Source organism: Protopterus annectens, chromosome 5.part0, assembly GCF_019279795.1.
Source record: "Protopterus annectens isolate FY-2018-M chromosome 5.part0, PAN1.0, whole genome shotgun sequence".
In the NCBI taxonomy this organism is placed as follows: Eukaryota; Metazoa; Chordata; order Ceratodontiformes; family Protopteridae; genus Protopterus; species Protopterus annectens.
In genome coordinates, this window is record NC_056735.1 from 649007869 (window position 1) to 649028660 (window position 20792).

The 20792-nt window shown below is 35.1% G+C and overlaps 1 protein-coding gene across 3 annotated transcripts in view; it reads left to right on the plus strand.

Annotated features, from left to right (window-relative positions):
- LOC122802731 (acetylserotonin O-methyltransferase-like) overlaps positions 1-20142 on the plus strand; it is a 332448-nt gene extending 312306 nt beyond the window's left edge. For 2 of the 3 annotated variants that reach the window (XM_044072492.1, XM_044072493.1), the window contains one exon: positions 16002-20142. In XM_044072492.1, the coding sequence (XP_043928427.1) occupies positions 16002-16237 (236 nt within the window). In that variant the 3' untranslated portion in view covers positions 16238-20142. Of the gene's footprint in view, positions 1-1340; positions 1767-16001 lie in introns of those variants that run through there. The other variant, XM_044072494.1, reaches the window with a different exon arrangement.
- Positions 20143-20792: the final 650 nt, after the last annotated feature.

Here is a 20792-nt window from a genome sequence, read left to right on the forward strand (position 1 = left end):
GCAGAGTGAGGTTGTGAGCACCACCAACTGGCCCTGTCCATGAAGGAGCACACAACATTATATATTACACTTTGCAGTGTGGTTAATATATGTGGAAAAACTAGTGAGACCCCATATAGTGCTTAGTGTGTTGAGGGTGGCAACACATGGATGTATTTTAAATATATGATGTGTAATCAGACCAGGCTCCTTAACTCTCAACTGTCCAGATTTTTTGCAAGAAATCCAAGCAGGCAAAGGACATGCATGGCATGAAACCAAACAATTTATGAGATGAGATCCATGATAATTTTTCCAATTGCCTTACAGATGAGGTGGATTAAACTTATGGGGTTATACCTACCTTCTATCACAAGCCCAAACATTTTAAACACTGTTTTCAATTCAATCACTGCTTGGTGTACATGTTTTTATTCTGCATTGAAGTTGAGGTTTGTGAAACCAAAGGATTTAAAGTAACCTAACACTTTAGCAAAGTAAGTACATTTTTAGTATGTTCCAACCACAACTTATATAATAGATTTCAGATATAATAAATAAGGCATATATTGCCGATATCTAAACAGTGTAATATGCATCATACATAAACCATTTCATCATGCTGTTGCAAGTATACTGATGTTTTGGAAAATTTAATGCAGAACTGCATCAACAAAGTTTGAAACAGTCCTGCTATCCACATAGTTAACTAAGTATACACCTTATATGAAATTTAAAATAAAAAAACTAGAACTACTATATGAACACTCATCAATCTGCTAAAGTGTTCAAAAAACAAAACAAAAAAAAATAAACAAAACTAAACATCATACCTAAATACTGCTAACATACAAATGTGTGTATATAACAGTAAAAACAGAATATATATATAAATGAATAAATAATGTATGAGGAGTGTGTGTGTGTGTGTGTGTGTGTGTGTGTGTGTGTGTGTGTGTGTGTGTGTGTGTGTGTATATATATATATATATATATATATATATATATATATATATATGTAGATACACCTATAACTACTATAAAAAGATGTATATCTAACAATGAAGGACAACAGAGTGTATTAAAGAGGGGGCCTAGTGGTAAAGAGCACAAGTTTGTTAAATCTGTGAGCGCTGCAGGTGTTCCATCTAAAGATTCTAATTTTGTTCAAGAATTTACTGGAGGCAGGACCAGAGATACCTTTGACTATTAATTTTCATTTTTCTTCTTCTCTGGATGCAGCCAGCATTTCTAGTGACAATGGCATGGCTGCTGTATCTAATTCACAAGTTGTGAGACCTAAGACCACAATGTCCTTGCCCAATGATAAATTTGTTGCTTTAAACTTACCTCTTCCCATAGGGAATATCAGAGGGAGACAGAGATCGCCCAGTCAAGGGAGGAAGCATCTGAAACATTCAAGTGGACAACTGAAGATTCTTTCAATCAAGCAGTTTTGGAGCACAGCAAAGGACAATTAGTATACAGTTTATCAGATGTTTCTTTGACTGATGTTCAATTACGAGTCCTTGCCAAAGGACTCTCTTTTATACCTACAGCTAGTAGTGTTTTTAATGATGTAATGGTAGATCTGAAGTTGTTCTGTCATAATGTAATGTTGAATTATGTTTTCTGTATCTGCTGTGCAACCTTCAGCATTGAGAAAACTAAGTGTATTCTGTCCTGATTTTCACCCTTTAATAGGAGCATTTTTATAGATGTGTGAGCATGATTTATTACAGTATTATAATGACCCAGTGAATAAATGTAATAGGTTTTATAACCTTATATCTGGTGAATCTTCTGCTCTACAGGAGTTACAAGCTAATGAGAACATTATTATTTCCCCATCTGATAAAGGGGGAGCTATAATGATTCTCAACTGTAAAGATTATATAAAAAATATGACTTTAATGTTGTCAGATAGTAGTACTTACAGACTTACTAATCTTACAGAGATACAAAAACTTATAAATAATGTTTACTGTGAGTTATTTGACTGCTTGTTTTCTAGGTATATTAGTAAGGAGTTATATGACTTCTGTATTGTTGAGAAACCTTTAATACCTCTTATACAGTGCTTGCCTAAAATCCATAAATCTTTATCTGACCCACCCTATAGGCCAATAGTGGCAGACCGAGGTTGGGCCACAAAGCCTATATCCATTTATTTAGAAAAAAATCTACATTCTTTATTAATGAAGTCACCCACTATTTTAAAAGAGTCACAGCATTTTCTTATCATGCTATTTGATAAGTTACAGAAGGTGCCATCATGTGTTACAGATTTGTTAGTTACTATGGATGCATGTTCGTTATTTACATGCATACCAAATTATGTAGACATCCAATATATGAAAGATTTCTTGTGAAGAAATAGTGATTTTGATAATGGATACATACAGACTATATGTATGTTGATGGAATTGGTGCTTACCAATAATGTATTTGTGTTTGAAGGGAAATTTTACATTCAACAATATGGAGTGTCCATGGGCACACCATGTGCCAACTCCAATGCCAACATTGTAATGGCACAATGGGAAGATACTGTGTTGTTGAATAATGTTACTTATAGTAGAAATGTGTTACATTATAGTAATTTTGTGGATGATATATTTTTTATCTGGAGAGGTTCCACAGAACTATTTGAACAGTTTGTTTCTTTTTTAAATGACAGTACCTCTTTCTTGAAGTTTCCTACATGTACATCTCTTTATGAGATTGATTTTTTAGATGTCAAGCTAACAAGAGAAGGGCATGTTCTGCACACTTAGGTTTATAGGAAAGAATGTAGGAAGAACAACCTTCTATCACATTCTAGTATGCATCCTACATATGTATTCAAAAATATTTTGAAAGGACAGGCTCTACGTACTTTTAGACTTACCACCAAAGACAGTACGATGTTCCAGCAAGTAACCTTATTAAAGAAAGAGTTTAGGGATAGAGGATATACTGAGGATGAATGTGATGAACATTTACAAATGGCCTATAGGGAAAGGGGAGGTAGAGGTAAATCTTGTTTTTCAGAAAAGAATATGCCACTGGTTAATAGGATGGATGGTTATCGAAACAAAAGAATGCAGATCATGTCTACCATATACCTGTGACAACAAGAAAGTTATGGATATTATATGTAAGAATTAGCATGTCCTAAAATCAAAAGTGGGATAGAGCAAGTTGTGGGGACATATCCAAAAGTTGCTTATAAAAATTTAAATCATTAAAACGTAGGCTTTGCCATAGAACTGGCATGGTAACCAGCAAAACTATTTCTAAGCGACAATAAACATTTGGTTGTAGACATTGTCATTTCTGCAAATATATTGACAAAAAGAATGTTTTTATACATCCTGATACAAATAAAGAATATATTTTTAGGCATTATGCTGATTGCTCAACTGCTTATGTTATATATTTAGCCCAATGTGTTCAATATTTTAAGTTCTATGTTGGCATGACTACTAGACCATTGAGGGATATGATTAGGGAGCATATATATATATTACAGCAACATTCGAGACACCAGAAGTACTGCAGTCATACATATTGTTGAAGAAGGTACCATCCATAGATTTATATTTTTCATTATAGAGATCTTGCCAAGCACTATAAGGTTGGGGAATAATAGGAACAGACTTGAAAAGACTGAGCAAAAATGGATTGTTTTGCTATAAGCTGACAGGGGCATGGGTTTAAATGAAGCTTTGTCATTCAAACCCTTTTACCCTTTTTAAGGGACAGAAGGCTTAGTTACATTTGCTAACCTTGTTCTGACCCTCCCTTTTTAATGCACTCTCTTTGCCTTACATCTTTTTATAGCAGTTATAGGTGTGTCTGCTTATATATATGCACACACTCCTCATACATCATTTATTTATTTATATATTTTCTGTTTGTAATGTTATATACACACATATATTTTTATGTTGGCAGTATTTGGCTATTATGTTTAGTTTTGTTTGTATTTATTTTTGTATTTATTTTTATATATTTTTATGTGTTTGTTTTTTGAACATTGATGAGTGTTCATGTAGTAGTTCTAGTTTTTTATTGTAAATTTTATATAAGGTGTATACTTAGTTAACTAAGTGGATGACAGGGCTGTCTCAGCCTTTGTTGATGCAGTTCTCCATTAAATTTTCCAAAACATCAGCATATTTGCAACAGTATGATGAGATGGTTTGTGTATGATGCATATAATATGGTTTAGATATCTGCAATATATGCCTTATTTATTATATCTGAAATCTATTATATAAGTTGTGGGTGGAACATACTAAAAAATGCTTACTTTGCTAAAGTGTTAGGTTACTTTAAATCCTTTGGTTTCCACTAATTATTTAATTGGAGGGGAAAAAGGTTGCTAGCAGTGATTGGTTTAACAGTGTTTACAATGTTTAGGCTTGTGATAGAATTCTATGTCTTATGAAATGTGGGAGTACTACGTGAAAGCGCTTAAATGTTTTTTATTAAATAAATTGTTTAGTTTTATGCCGTACATGTCCTTTGCCTGCTTGGATTTCTTGCATTATATTTTTGGGGCCTGGTCTGGACTTTATCTGGTGCAGTAGTTTTGTTTTTGCCTGTCCATATTTTTTACTCATAATTTTGGTCCATTTCTTATAAAATTTTAGTTTTCTGGGAAATCACTGGCAAATCCGTGAGGACTTAAGTCTGAAATTAATAGCAGGTATTTGATTTTTGGACTTCAGATCCTTCAGAAAATTCATGCTAATGCCAAACCTGTTGCTGTCTCCACTTTCTAAGTTCATAAGAGACATATTTAAAAAGTGTTTCTGTTGTTGAAAAGTTGCCCCCTATTATCTGTAGCTTTGTCCAGATTTCTTATTCTGTGAGGTTGATGGGTATGTTGGGCTCTTACTTTGCAATGTTTCCACATGCAGTTTTATGACATACAAAAGAAATAAGCAGCCATAAGAAAGCATCATATATACAGTCCCATAGCACAGTGAGCAGGGGATTTGTGTGATGGTTAACAAAGTGTACACATATGTGAGATTAACCTATTTGCATGTAGCTGAGCAGTGAGCAAATGTGAGCCACATTGCTAATAGTTTGTATTATGTAATATATTCCTGCTGCTATAACCCACTCCCATATGTAGTCCAGGAAGGGTTTTGGGGATGGCTAAGAGTCAGAATTGAATGTATCTGGCTTCTATTTTTGGCTATATGCTTCCTGGGGTGCCTGGTTCACCCTGTTGCTACAATGCTGCACTTTGCACAAACAAGATAAGAGCAGTCAAAAAAAGGAAGTAATACATGAAATCAGGAAAAGCAATATATAATCTAGACAGTACAAAATGATAGTACACATCAGATATTTCTACATAGGTCAAGATGTGAACCTTCATACCAATACAGCTTCATAAAACAGCATAGATGCCTTATTCCTCATTGCCACACAAACAGCTTTGCAGCAAAGAACTGAAGTCATTCTTCACAAAACCAACTGTATCAGAATGTACACTGCCATCAAACCATCAGCTCTGGTTTGTACATTTAATTATCTGTATTATATTTGGACATAGAGCAGTTAGTGATGACACAACCTTTTATGATTCTGCTTGCAAATTATTAGCTCTATCTTGCATGTCTGTGTTTCTTGGTACTTCATCAGTTATCTGACCAGTAGTGTGAGACATGCAGTGTGTAAGCCATACCATATAACTGGCCTTAAAATGTGTGAGGATATTAAGTGGGAGTTATATGGTATGCATTTGGTTAAAACTGAATGCCAGGTTGGATGCCACAAACAGGCATATACTGTTCTTTTGGGTGGAGCATAACTGAGTTTATTGTTATGGCAGGACAAGGGTATACTGCGCTTTTGGTGGGGGGGGTAAGCTCAGTTACTGTCATGGCAAAAACAAGGATATGATTCACTTGTTACTCTCCTTGTTCTGCATCCTGCTTGTTTGATCTTGAGAATGTTTATGAAGTCCGAAACTGCAATATGTATCATTACTTTCTAAGTTCTCTCTTTAATTATTTACAAGTACAAATATATGGTGCTAAAGTGAGGACATGCAGTGAACATCAGTATTCTTCATAGGTATGACTGTGTGAATATTTGATGCCTGTGGCCTACTACCACACCTCTCAACTGTACAGATTTTTGCAGAATGTCCAGATTTTTGCCTCATATTTTTGGTCTGTTTCTCATAATATTGTTGTTTTCTGGTAAATCATTGGTGGATTATTGAGGTTTGCATTCAGATATACAGTTGAGTTTCATACTTCATGCCCTTCAGAAAATTCATGCTAATGCAAAACCTGTATTTCTATCTACTTTCTACATTTGTAAGAGCAGTACTTAAAAATGTCCATATTTGGGGGCCTTTGCCCCCCCCCCATTATTTTTGGCTTTGTCCAGATATCTTGTTCTAAGAGGTTGAGAGGTATGCCTACTACTTATGGCTGGACACATGAGCAAAACACGTCTCTGCTCTCACATGTTAAATTCCTTTTTTTTTTAAATCCACCACTAGGTACTTGATTACTGCAGCAAATTATAAAATATAAGCATATGCCATAATATGATCCAAGAATACACTCTCTAAGTTCAGAGCATACGCTGCAAATGCAGCAGCTGACACAATGTTTGTTCAGGGATGACTCTGACTGATGCAAGCAGTATAAAGCCAACACATGTGGAGGTAAAGGTTGCATGAGTTGCCTGGGATCACTTTTACTATATGTATGTGAGTAGGAGAAAGGTATTAGGGTCCTAGGTGGTCAATGAATGTGCTATGTGTTGTCTCTTAGTGAAAGCAAGATCATACTGAGCATGACTACATCTGTTTACAGGGACAGCAGCTTGTGGCTCCACCTCAGAGTCCCCCTCTGACTGTGGCTGTGGTGACCTAGGCAATGGTGAGGGATGTGTGTCCCTTCTCCTTGCTGATCCTGCTGCAGCTGTTTCTGCTGGATCAGATTTTGTAGCATAGCACATACTGTGAAGATTTTTGTACACCTGTGTGGATTATACTACAGGGCTACACCAGATATATCTAGGTATGAAAACCATGAATTCAACATCCCAAACACATGCTCTTTGATGTTTCTTGTTTCAGCATGTGTCTCATTATTGTGTTCATGTGTGTGTGTGTGTGTGTGTGTGTGTGTGTGTGTGTGTGTGTGTGTGTGTACTTCTAATATGTGTCATCACCCAAATTTCCAGTGCATAGCCAGCATGTCCCCTGAGCAAACATCTGGTACAGCTGTGATGAGTGCCAGATATGGGAGTCATGATAACTGCCAGTGTTGCCAGCACACGCATTCAAGAAAATTCCCTGAGCATTGCACATGACTTGGCAGTTGATAGAGTGGTATCACTTGTGGTTAATGTAGATTCCACCCTGCTCACCAGTTGTTACCTTGATGTGTACATAAGTGCAATCTGTAGCACCCAGTACTTCACAGTAGTTTGCTACATAGGTTCATATGTTCATAGGTTCATAGGTAGGTACTAGGCTATCGGCCATGGGGCCTGTACAAGCCCAACCAAAAAGGTACCCTGGCTTTTGCCACCCAAGAAAATAATTTTCCTGTGCCACTGTCGAGCAGAGCCACAGAGGTAATCCCCAGGGTGAATTTCCTATTTCCCATCCAATTATCAAGATTTTTCTTGAAGAGTGCTAATAAGGAGCTTTGTTTGATATAGAAAGGTAGTTTATTCCAGAGTATGGGAAGTCTCTGGGACAGGAATCTATCCCTCTGGCATGTTCTGTTTATTGTGATGACAAGGTTTAGGTCCGTAGAGCATGTAGCTCAGAGGGATTGGGATTTCTTTAAGTGAAGCATGTCCAACAGCTCTGAGTTTGACATAGCTTTATATGTTAGGCAGAGATCACCTCTGAGTAGGCGATATGCAACGGAGTAAAACTGGAGTTTTTTGAGACGGTCTGTGTAGGGCATCTGTTTGAGGCCGGTAATCCTCTTTGTGTGGTATTTTTGTGGGCTTTCCAGTTGTTGTAGATGTCTTTTGAGGTACATACCAAAAGGGGCATTGTACTCTATAATGGGTCTAATGAGTAATGAGTAGAGGGGAACAATGACCTCTTTTTTTCTGGATGAGAATCCTTTTGTGATGAGGTGTGCCACGTAGAAGGATTTTCTGACTACTGTGGTGATGTGATTATCAAAGGAGAGACTACTGTCCACCTGTGTCTCAAGGTCTCTTATCACACTTTTGGTGTTAAGTATACTACTGCCTATGTTGTTGCTCATGGGTACAGAGTTTTTACCAAAGGGGATGACAATGCACTTTTTGGCATTGAGCTTGAGGCCATGACTCTGACAATAGGCATCTGTCTCAGTGAGGCCCTTTTGTAGGATGTCCACACCATTAGGAGTTTCAATTATGGCTCCTAGTTTGCAGTCATCTGTGAACTTCGTTAGCCAAAGACCTTCTGTGTTAGCCTATACTTCAGAGATGTAGATACCAAACAGGAGAAGGCCCAGGACTAAACCCTGTGGTACTCCACTTGTCACTGATCTGAAGTCAGATTTGGAGTCTGCTACTTTCACAGTGTGGGTTTTGTCAGTGAGCCGGTTGGCAACCCATGTTGTGACATAGGGATTTATACTTAGTTTAGTGAGTTTATCTATAATTCCAGAGTGGGGGATGGTGTCGAAAGCCTTGGCAAGATCTAGATAGGCTGTGTGAACCACCTTACCCCTGTCTACGGCTTTGATGACTGCTTCAAAGAAGTCTATTAGGTTTAGGAGACATGATCTGCCTTTTGCAAATCTGAACTGGGTGGGGTCCAGAGTTTGGAGATTACCAATGTCTTTGTTTATAAGTATCATTATGATATATTCCATGGCCTTGTAGACCAGGCTCATCAGGCTAATGGGGCAGTAGTTCCCGGGGACCGTGGTGGCTCCCCCCTTGTGGAGTGGGATAAGCATTGCTGTGTGCCATTCGGCAGGCACAAAGCCTGAGGTGAAGCTATAATTGTACATGGTACTTAGGTGGGGTGCCAGTTCGTTCTGTATTTCATGTAGAACGCAGCCTGGGATGTTGTCTGGTCCCATAGATGCTGTGTTCTTAGTTTTGGAGAGTGTGGTTTTTACCTGTGCAGCCGTGATTATAGGAACTTTGCATTCTTCTGGTATAGAGATGGGCTCTTTAGGGGGTGAGAGGGGGGTAAAGTTAGCACTGAACCTATCTGCCAGGATGTTGGCAATATCAGTTGGGTCTGTATATTTATTGCCATTGTGCTGTAACTCAGAGCAGATCTGAGTGTTGCCATTGAGATTCTTGACATAGCTATAGAATGCTTTGTTGTTGTCTTTAGAATCAGTGGCAATTTTGTTTTCAGAAACTAGCTTTGGAGGATTTTATCAGGGATCGCAGCTTCTGGTAAAACTGTTGCATATTGCTGGCCTTCTCTTCAGCACTATGGGGAAAATGTATGTCCTCACTGGCATGTATGAGCATAGCATCCAGGAATTGGTGGAGGATCTTGGATGCTAAAGCCTGTGATACACCCATCATGTCTCCTGTTGGTCTTTGAAAAGCATTTGTAGCTAATATTCTAAGGACCACACATACCTTTTTTTCCACTGGGATGGGTTCCCCTCAGTTGGCTCTGGCTCTGAGTTGAGAATGGCAGAGCTCACACAGTTCTTATAATGTCTACCTGAACACCCTGTAGAGCTCTACAGTCTCCAGCTCATGTAACATATGGAAAGTTACCCTGGGCCCGAAAAACTCTTCTCCTTCTCAGCCTAAGCCTATTGTCAGCAGCACCAGTAGCATTGGCTTCAGGCTGTAGCACATACAGATGTAGAATAGTCGCAGCAGTCCCTAGCATTGTGTCAGTTAAAATGTCCTTGTCTCTACTCCAATGGTATTGAAGTATTCAGGACAAACCAAAATGGAGGCTACCTAGATGCTTTACATCTTTTTGAATAGCTCCACCATGTTGGATTGGCTATGTAACAAGCAATTTAACTGCTTATGCTATAATTGATTACATCTATTGAACACAACTATTAAGTAATCAGTAGCATGCTATGCACACCTCTGTGTACCTCTGCACACCTTAGTGCAAATAAGGTAAGTACAGACAAAACTGGTATTAGTTCATCGATTTGCATGATATTGCACAAACATGGAGCATTAAAAGTGAAAGAAAGGTTGCACACCCTGTACTTGATCCCAGGATCATGTATAGTCCAGCCTTACACATACATGTGCTGCCATAGGAAGAGTTACAGGACAAGCACAGAGAAATCTGCCATTCATTCCTCTGGTTCTAGTGAGTGCACTAAGTGCCAGATCACTCAACCAATGATAAAAATAAAAAATAAAATAAATAAATTAAATTAAAGTGGAAAATGACAACACATTTTAATAGCAAATAATGATGATAAAACAGAACTTGTGAATTGTGCTCTGCTTACATGCACTTTCACCCTTCACAGGTCTGCATGTACATCTCTGCAAGTGCAACCTAACACCCACTCCCCTTATGTCATCATTCACTGTTGATATCCAATGAAAAAAAAAACACTGTGGAAGTGCCTACACAATGTGAACATCCCTACACAGTTATTCTATTTTAAGATTCAACAATTCTAATGAGTTTTGACCTCATTTGCATCTTCACCATGCTGACAACCCAGAATCTACATGGTTAGTAATCTTGCAGGCAGGGAAACTGCACAGGAGACCAATGTTGTAAACACAAAGGAGAGTATTACTTTGCCTATATAGCTGCACAGATGAATACACATTTAAATAAAATGGGACTGTAATCTATCAGCTACATAATGTATATGCTTAAATTACAGTATAATAGTCTGTTTCCTGACATTTAAACATTTCAGAAGTCTGTATTACTTATGAGTATATTCTTCATTTGGGTGTGGGGGAGCAAAGCTGCATTTATATCATGGCACTGAAAATAAATTTTTATATTTGTTACTCTGATTTTCTATCATCCTCCCTGTGTAATTAGGTCATAATATGTGTGCTGTTACATGTTAAGGTCAGTTCTATACAAATTTCAGAGCTTTTACTTGCTCTTGTTTCCATGTAGACTCTTCTCCTAGCTGTATTAGGAAAGTTTACAAATACACGGCCAACACAAACACTGAGTCTGTATGATTGCTTTGCAGACAGTTGAATCCCTTCTCCATGTTGGTTTGCTTCATTAGCATAAAATCCAGCTACTGATGCTGTAATTTGCATACCACAAAAGTTTCCATGTTTGCACATGAGTATGCCCCGCTACATGGAGCTTACTGAATCTAAAACATTTTGTGCCTATGTGCGCATCATGCTGTGACCCACACACAGTAGAAAATGACTCTGTAGGCTTTATTGAATCCCCCCTTACTGTATGATTCTTTTTTTTTTTCTTATCGCAGGATTCTTCACTTCATTTATGCTTCTCAGTTTTCTTTTTTCTTACCGTGTCTGCATACATTTTTGCCTTTTAAGGATTCTTCTCCCTTGTTATCTTAGGGAGAATCTTCCAATTCTTTCTTCTGAATTTTCTCCCTTTTATCTCCACACAAAATGTCTTTCTCACTTTGTAAATCACTCTCCAGTAACAAACCCTTAATGATATAATCCCTCAAGCCTTCCAGTTTGAAGGTTGTAACAATGCACTCTTCTCTTCTTGATATCTCTTCTTTAAACAAGTGCTGTTTGAAACAGCACTTCTGAATCAGTGGAAGGCTTGACTGCTTTCCCTTGTTGAACTGCCATTGCCTCCTTTCCCTCATCCTTAATAATATTGGAAGTCTCACTTCCCTTTTTGTTCAGCAATTCAGATTCTTTCATCTCTTCCCGCTGCCCAAAATTCTCAGCTGGCTGCATTGTATTGTTTTAGAATGCAACACTGCCATTATCACTCACATTCCACCTCCATGCTTCTCCAGATCACCAATGCACTTGGAACAGAAGCAGGTAGTGTTCGGGCAAAATGTGACCCCCCATTCATAGGAACAACTAAGGGAAGTTCCCCAATACCCCAGTCAAAGTTCCTGTAATATCAAAATATACCATCCCAGGTCTCCCAAGAAAAGAGGCTACTAGCCTAGTGGGACTAACACTGTCAACAAAGGCTAAATAAAATAAAATAAAAAATAAAATTCACAAGACCCAGTATACAGCCCATCAGCTCTGCCATAATGGAATCTTTATTAGCTACTTTATGTCCAGTACTAATGACAATGTGACCACAGTTGTACATAAATTTTATATGACAGAATCCCTTAGTCATTACACCATGATGTGCCTGCACACTTGTTTATGTTATATAGCTCTGTGTCCGTAACTTAAGTGGATGTGATGGCTTTGATTTCAGGCACAGTACTCCACCTCTTTCCTAAAAAAAAAAAAAAAAACATAGAGACAAAAGCAAAAATAAGCAGAGAGCCCCCAATCAGGTACATTTTTAAATGTACATGTGTTATTTTCTGGGAAAATATTAGAATATTAGCCTGCATGTTTTAGAAAACAGAGCATTTTTAAACATAATGAGGATAGTCACTGTCTTCATTCTTGTCTCGTTTGCTACCGATTTATAAATATTAGGGCTGGCGCTAATGAATATTGAAATAATGTCAAGAGTGTCTTAGAAGATCAGTGGCATTCAAAAACTAAGTTTTCAGGAATGGATTGTGATCAGCTATCAGTTTCTTAAGAGTACACATATAACATAGCTATGATATTAGGAAAATAACAATAATCATGCAGAATATTATATCCATAAAGTAGCAGAAAGTATTCCAAGAAATAAACCAACACAAGAATAGAGAGATTCTGCCACTAGGGATGACTGCAATTAGTGATGCAGACAATAGTCAAGAGGGGGCTGGAATTTATTGGAGAAAACTGGCAAAGAAACCAAGGTATTGGGAGCAAATAACTAATGAGTGAAAGATGACAGAATGGGAAGACACCAAGAATGTATTTGGACTACAGTTTAGAGATTGTCTTCCCTATAAGGGATTGATAGCAGAGTATAGGTAAAGGGAAATAAATAGGGGAGTCCTAATTAAAGACCAGCAGTGGTAATTTTTTAGTATAATCTAGAACATAAGCTACCATTAAAAAGGAATAATTAATACAGCATATAAAATGCTGCATGATAACTATAAGAATCAATCAGATGAGGTTAGAAAGGACTGGAAAGAAAAATTAGATGAGCAACTCACAAAGAAATAATGGGAGGATATAAGTAATAAATATGCAATAAAATCTGGAAGACTTAGGATTTTTGCCTGGAAATGTTTACATCAATATTTTTATACCTCAAGTAGACTCTAGAGAGTTTTTCTTCAGGCAGACAGCAAATGTTGGAGGTATGATGGGGATCAAACAGATAAATGGAAACATATTTTTTGGGAGTGTGGTAAATTGGTGGGCTTTAAGGATTCTCTGCAGGAAGAACTGTTGGAGATGCTGGCTATGCAGATTGGTATGATGAGGGAGATGATTTTTCTGAGCTATGATACAGAATTGGAATTGCATAGACATGGTAAGTTCTTGCTGTGTCTAGTAATGGTGCCAAAAAAGTAATTACTAGAAAATGAAAATCAAAATGTGAACCAGCTACACTAGAAGTAGTGAATATAGTAACAGAGATGAAACAACTGTAACTGAGATCTTTAGAAAATGGTAGCAGCAAACTACACAGGAAAAAATGGGACTTGTGGGAAGAATACATACAAGGGAGGAATGAGGTTTAAAAGGTGGCAGGGCTTAGAAGAGCTATGTGATGTTTGACTGAAAATGATCGGGTAGATAAGTGATGTATAATGTTTGCAACTGGAAGTGTGTCAGCATGGTTTGTGATGTAAAATGCTTACAAGTAGGACTGTGTTGGTGTGGTTTGTTTTCATTAATATAAATGTATGATTAACTATGTAGTAAGTGATGGTTTAATAAAGATGTTTCTTGTTAAAAAGGCAGGAATTGAATAATTTATGTAATGTTGCTTATGTTATATGATATATATTAATATATGTGAAATATAATGTTTGTATGTTAATATAGTTTGATTATTTTTATATGAATGTAAATTTGCTTATGTCACCAGTGATAATGCAATAAAGGTGTTTGGAAATAAAACATGGCTATGATACTATAATTTTGGTCACTACACTAAATAGACTACTAGTATAATTTCCTTACATGCCCCATCAACATTCCCATGGTGGACTGAAGATAAAGTAAGAAGGAAAGAAACAGCAGCAAACATCAGATTTACTAGGAAAATATAACTTGAGTTTATACTGTTCACCACTGAGTCTTGTTTTATAAATGCATATTATTTGAGAACAATGCCGGCAAAATTAAAAGAAAAGTAGGCAAGTAGGTGTGCATTAGATATGTGATGTATATGAAGACCTGAGCTCAAAACTCATATCAACCGCTGGTAAGCTAAATCAGCTGCTTTAGTTAAAAGCCTTTTAGCATAACATAACAAATCTAGGTAAGGACTTTATGTATAATTTATTTATGTACTTTTTCTTAACATTGTATGAGGGCTAGTCTTCTAAGCTTTTTCAACCATACGTTGGGCACAAAGACATAGCAAGATAGCAGACAAGCTTTAGAATGAGTGTAGTGAGACCAGGTGATGAGCATGCTGGTATGTGCAGAGATGGATATAAACAGCAATTCCAAAGGTCTGCTGACAACTAGCTCTAACTGCTTTCATTAAGCAGCCACTCTGCTTTGCACATATTTGCAATATTTACATTTACAATCAGAAATATGTTATTACATGCATGTTGAGAATGCAAAATTAAAGTTTTTAATTATTCAGATTTTCTATTAGTTATTATCCTAAAAACACTGACTCTTGTTTGATTGCATTATATATTTTTTCAAGCTCTTTTTGAATTCCTTAAAAAACTGTACAGTCCTAAATTTGATTTTAGACTTAATCCTAGTCATATAGGCAGCATAAGTGGCTGCTAAAAGGATACTAACAAAATCTAGAAGAGTTGAAAGAAAAGAAGAATAACATCAGTATGGACAGGCCCAAAGTGTATGAGGTGGCATCTATAATGAAATTCCATCTGCAGCAGAAAGACACTTGGAATGGAATTAAAATAAAGACATGTGGGGGCTGTCGGCTAAAATTGGGGTGCTGCTAAAACAGGTGGTGGCTGTCAGCTAAAGCTGAGGTGCTTCTGAAACAAGAGGTTATTGTCAGCTAAAACTGATGTGCTGCTGAAACAAGTGGTGGCTGTCAGCTAAAACTGGAGTGCTGCTGAAACTACAAAGACGTAAATCACATTCCTATAAACAGCACATGAATGAGATATATACCAAATCTGAGGTTATTAATTAATCTATATAACTAGCATAGATGGGGATGTTAAAGATGGGAGTTGGTGAACCTCTGAAAAAAATAACAGTGACCTTTATGATTTATTGCTTTTCAATTTTAATCAGAGTTTACTTTTTGAAGTGTCAAGACCTGTGGTATGAGGTTGTGCACTTCTGACAGTGAGTAGCATAGCTGGAATTTGTAAGCTTCCAAAAGTAGTAGATGGTGAGTTTAAGAGGTTTACATGGAATATACATGGTATCAAGAACAGATGATTTATTTTTTCAGTGAGAAAACTAGAATAATGCATTTATAATGTGTGTTAAAGGTTGGTGATGACACTTATCCTTCAGGAGAAATTACTCTGAAATTAAAAAACATCCTTCATCCAAAAAAATAAATAAGAGCAATGCAGAGCACAACAGAAGTACCATATACTAACTTGGAAGTAGTAGGACTGACATATATGTTCCTGTGCTGGAGGCTGAACAAGCAGGACATGTATATATATTTTTAAGCCAACCCAATCTCCCTGTTTAATTAAGCAGTCTATTATATAGAAGATGCCGGTTAAGAATTATAATGTAAATATCCTGTGAATGATGCTGAAAGCATAGCAATTATGTAAAGCCACTTGTTAACCCCATTTCATTCCTCTTATGTTCTACTTCACCTTCTCTTTTTCTTAGGTGGAGCTGTGCTGATAATTGAAGAAGTGCTGAATGAAGACAAAAGTGGACCTATTCAAAGTCTGCTGTGGTCTCTGCTCATGCACATTGTTTGTAATGGGAAGGAAAGGACTCTATCTGAATATGATAAACTCCTGACAACTGCTGGATTTCAAAACACTGACATGAGAACTGGAAGCCTGTACAATGCCATTCTAGCTAGAAAAATAAAAGAAAACAGCATGTTGAAACAGTGATTTTTATTACTTTAACACAGAGAGGATTCACTTCATTTCTTCTCAAATATTGTTATTAAGATTTTTAAGATTCATATAATGTATCTTAATTTAGAAATAAAATGATATATATCAATTTATCAACCACTCAAAGAAAGAAAAAAAACACATAACAAAACAAAAACTATTTACAAGAGTGTCTAAACAAACAAATACAAGATATTTCTTCAGAGTAAAGTCAATTTCAGACTGTATTACAATCAGTTCTCAACAGTATATCTGTCACTTTTATCCAAGAGTTGTAATATGAAGTGATTCTTTATATTCATATCTTGATAGTAGCTATTTTCCTTCAAGAGACATTAAGAGCCATGTTCTTGAACTCTTTAAACGTGGGCAATACCTCACATTTCCAATTTGTAGTAATTGTTTTACAAGCAGTAACTAATAAAATCCAAAGAAGTGAATATTTAGATCTGGGAACATGATTAGCTATAGGAGCATTAAACAGAATCAAAGATTTGGTCAATTGAAAGTTGTCATTAAAAACAGTTTGCAAAAAATAATTACATTTTCCCAAAATAATCTAAGAAGACTACATTCATAAAACATATGTTGCCAGTTAGCTTTCAATTTTAATTCACATCTCCAACATCCTATTTCTTGATTAAACATTAATTCCATTTTATGAGGTGTGATATAGATTCTGTGAATAAATTTCCAAGAAAATAATTTCCACTCTAATGAAAGAGAAGTTTGCCTTGTGGAAATCATAATTAGTGTTTTATCATTTTCTTCAGGGAGTTGGTTATTAATGTTTTTATAATAATCTCAATAGCTTTCTTTATAATATAATTTTGTGTTTTTAATTAATTTATATATTTTAGATAGCCTTTACTTTGAACTGTTTGAATCGCCATAATAATCAAAAATTCTATAAGTTTAGTGATATTTTGTCTAGCTGATGAATACATTGACTTTATTTTATTTATAATATATTGTCTTAATCCTTGCACTACCAACCACAATTCATTATCTGTATTATACTTATTCATGACTTGTCTCATTTGAAGTACATTTCCAGAATCCAGCAACTGATGCCAATATATTAAATGTTTCCCTCTAAGTACAGTCATTTTGTTAATGTCAAAAGTATCAATATTATTCTGTGTACATGCAATGGGAAAGAATGACCAAACCTTAATATCTGGATTTCTATTCAAATAGTTTTTAAGAGTAGTTAATGTATTAGTAATAAATTTGGAACATATATGTTTATGTTTTATTGTCTAGAGTATAATCTCTTACAATCCAATACAAATTATTAGGCAGAATGTATGTTGTGACAACAATGAAAAATCTGATTGTAATCAAGTATGCTCTTGAACTTGTTTCCATCTAGCTGAATATGATGGATTTAACCACAATGTCAATGTCTTGACAATAGATGATAAGGCATACATTTCAATGTCAGGAAATTTAATTCCCTCTACATCCCAATCCTTTAAATGATGATTTAACACAATTCTAGGTTTATTAGGTTACCATAAAAAATGTAACATTAATCTATTAAATTGATGTATACAATGCTTAGGAGGAGGAAGAGAAATAGCTTGCATGAAATATAACTTTTTTGGGAAAATAATCATTTTAACTAGGAAAAACCTGTCCTCCATAATAAAAAAACAATGTTGTCTCCCCCATGAGACATTTAATTTTATTTTAAGATATTATTATAGTTGACTGTTAGTGTTTCATCCATATAATTTGTTAAAGTAACACCTTCATATTTAATTTTATTGTCTAGAACTGTATATTTAGCAAACATTTTGCTTATATCCTTCTTATTGCAATTTATATGTAACCTTTTAGTTTTATTTTCATTGAATTTAAGGCCAGAAATTATTTGGAAAAGATCTAGTGTATCAGATAAAGCTTGTAAAGATTTACTATCACGTTTCAAAGTCAATAACATATCATCAGCAAACAACTGAACTTTCAAGACTAAACTATTATTAAAACATGTGCCTTTGATATTTGTATTCATCCTAATACAATTTGCAAAAGGTTCAATGACCAGAGAATACAACAAAGGGGGCACAGAGCATCCTTATTTCATACCAGTGGTGATTGTAATAGATCTAGATATGCATGACACAATCTTTATATAAGCTAGAGATTTCTCATATAACAATTTTATATTTTATTCTTGTGAAAATTCATATTCATCTAAAGCCAGAAATAAATAATCCGAGTGAACTGAATCAAAACACTATAGATAATTTAGCTCACTAAAGTCATATTACTTCCTGTGAAACTGATATAATCAATTAATGTTAGAATTATTTTAATATTATCATGTTTCTAGCTTTTATAAATCCACTTTGATCTTCATCTATTAATAAAAGGAGCAACTGTTTTAATCTACTAGCATGTATTGCCATAAACATTTTATAATCAATGTTTAATAGCAATATTGCTCTGTAGGACATTCTTTTGTATCTTTATCTGATTTTAGAATTGGGTAAATTAATGTATATTTCCAGGAAGGGGGTGTTATTATTTTCTTTAACTAAAGTATATACTTTTAACAATAAGTCTAAAGCTTCTTTAGTTAATAATTTATATATTTAAGGTATAATATTATCAAGTCCAAGAGCCTTATTTAATTTTAACTTATTAATTTATAATTTAAGCTCAGTCATTGTAATAGGTTTTTCAATTAACTTTATTTGATCTTCTGTTAGTTTTTTCCTTGATAAATTTCTTAAAGAAGGGTTTTATTACATTCTATGATTCAGTTTCTGTGTTATGTGAGTTAATTAACTTAAAGTATGTTTTGAAAGCCTCTAAAATACCCTGTAAATATGAAACCCTTTTCCTAGTACCTGGAATGTAAACTTCTTTTATCTGATTAGATTTAATAATCTTCTTTGTTCTATTTGCTATTCTTTTTGATTTTTAGGATTACTAGAATAATAATTTGATTCAATCTTTTCTAAATTAGTCATAGTTTTATAATGTAATATTTGTACATTTTGTGTTCATCTCATCAAGTTCTCTTAGTAAATTATTTCCTTTTGTATATCTAACTTTAGTTTATTGATTTTCATTTGTAAATCTAATAAGTCTTTATTCCACTGTGTTTTAATAAACCAAGCTAGAACTTTCCAATATAAGTACAACTTCATAGAATCCCATATATATTTCTGATATATCATCATAAGATGGGTTACCTTCAGTTTACAGACAGTCCACTTCCCCGACATGTATTCACCTGACACTTCAAATTACCAACATTCCCAAAGCTGAGGTTACTCACATGGTTAGTGAACACTTGGCCATCTATTTAAACTTTGCCCCTTACCCCGTGGCAGTGCATTCTTTCAGTTGGTATATTTAGTAAGGAGGGTGGGTGGGCAAAGCCCCCCACATCGGTGGGTTTGTTTTCTTTGAATAATTCTTTTGTCGGGATGACCAAGTGTTTACTTATCATTTAGGAACATCAGCTTTGAGAATGTCAGTGATTTGACGTGTCAGTAAACTGGGTTTCGGGGAAGTGGACTGTCGGTAAACTGAAAGTAACACCCATAAGATTTATATGTAGAAAAGTTTGTATCTCCTTAATAGAGAATTCCTTAAAGTCTTTCAAATTCATTATGCATGCTGGAAATCTAGTAATATTTACACTTTGTTTAGTATCCATTAATGAGTCATATGTAATTATGTTATGATCAGACAAAGGACATAAATATTTTAACTTTATGCAATTTTGAAGTTATGTCTCTTAAAATGCGTACTCTATCAGTTCTTGAGTGAGTGCCATGACAGTGTGAATGATGTGTAAAAAATAACAAATTTGGCTTAGCATACTCATTTACGTCTTTAATATTGAACATGTCAATAAAGTCAATTAATGTCTTTGATGTGGCTGGTTTCCTTCATGTATTATTTTGTTAGAATCACTATCAAATAACATACAATTAAAATCAGCTGCCAATATTACACTCCCTTTAGAGTATTGTATAATGTCTTTAAACTGTTCAAACTGATGTTTGACCTCTTTAGCTCCCAGGCCAGGAATTCAATATACATTTTTTAATGTACAAATCTTTCTATTTTTATTCAAAGATACCAGACACAAAACATGCCAGATTTATCATAGTATAAATGTATGATTTTGGACATCAGAACAGTTTTTCCACAAAATAGCCACACTTTTTTTTTCGTTTATAATGAGAACTCACTAATACTAAACAGTTATTGGAGTTAAGCCTGTATATATCTTCCTGTAATAAGTGTGTTTCTTGTAAGAATACAATTTGAGCACTAAACAAATTTAAATATTTGAATAGACTTCCCTTTTGCTACTATTGTTTAACCCATTAATATTAATAGATATACACTTCTTGAATATATTAGTAGTAGTAGTTTAATTAGTCATATCTACCTGTAATTACTTTTATAGAAATGGAAAAAATATATAGTACTGAAGAGAATGCTTTGCATATATATATTTTAAATATCTGTAGTTAATGTTCCTAGACACTCAGTGATAAACATTTGAATAAGAAAA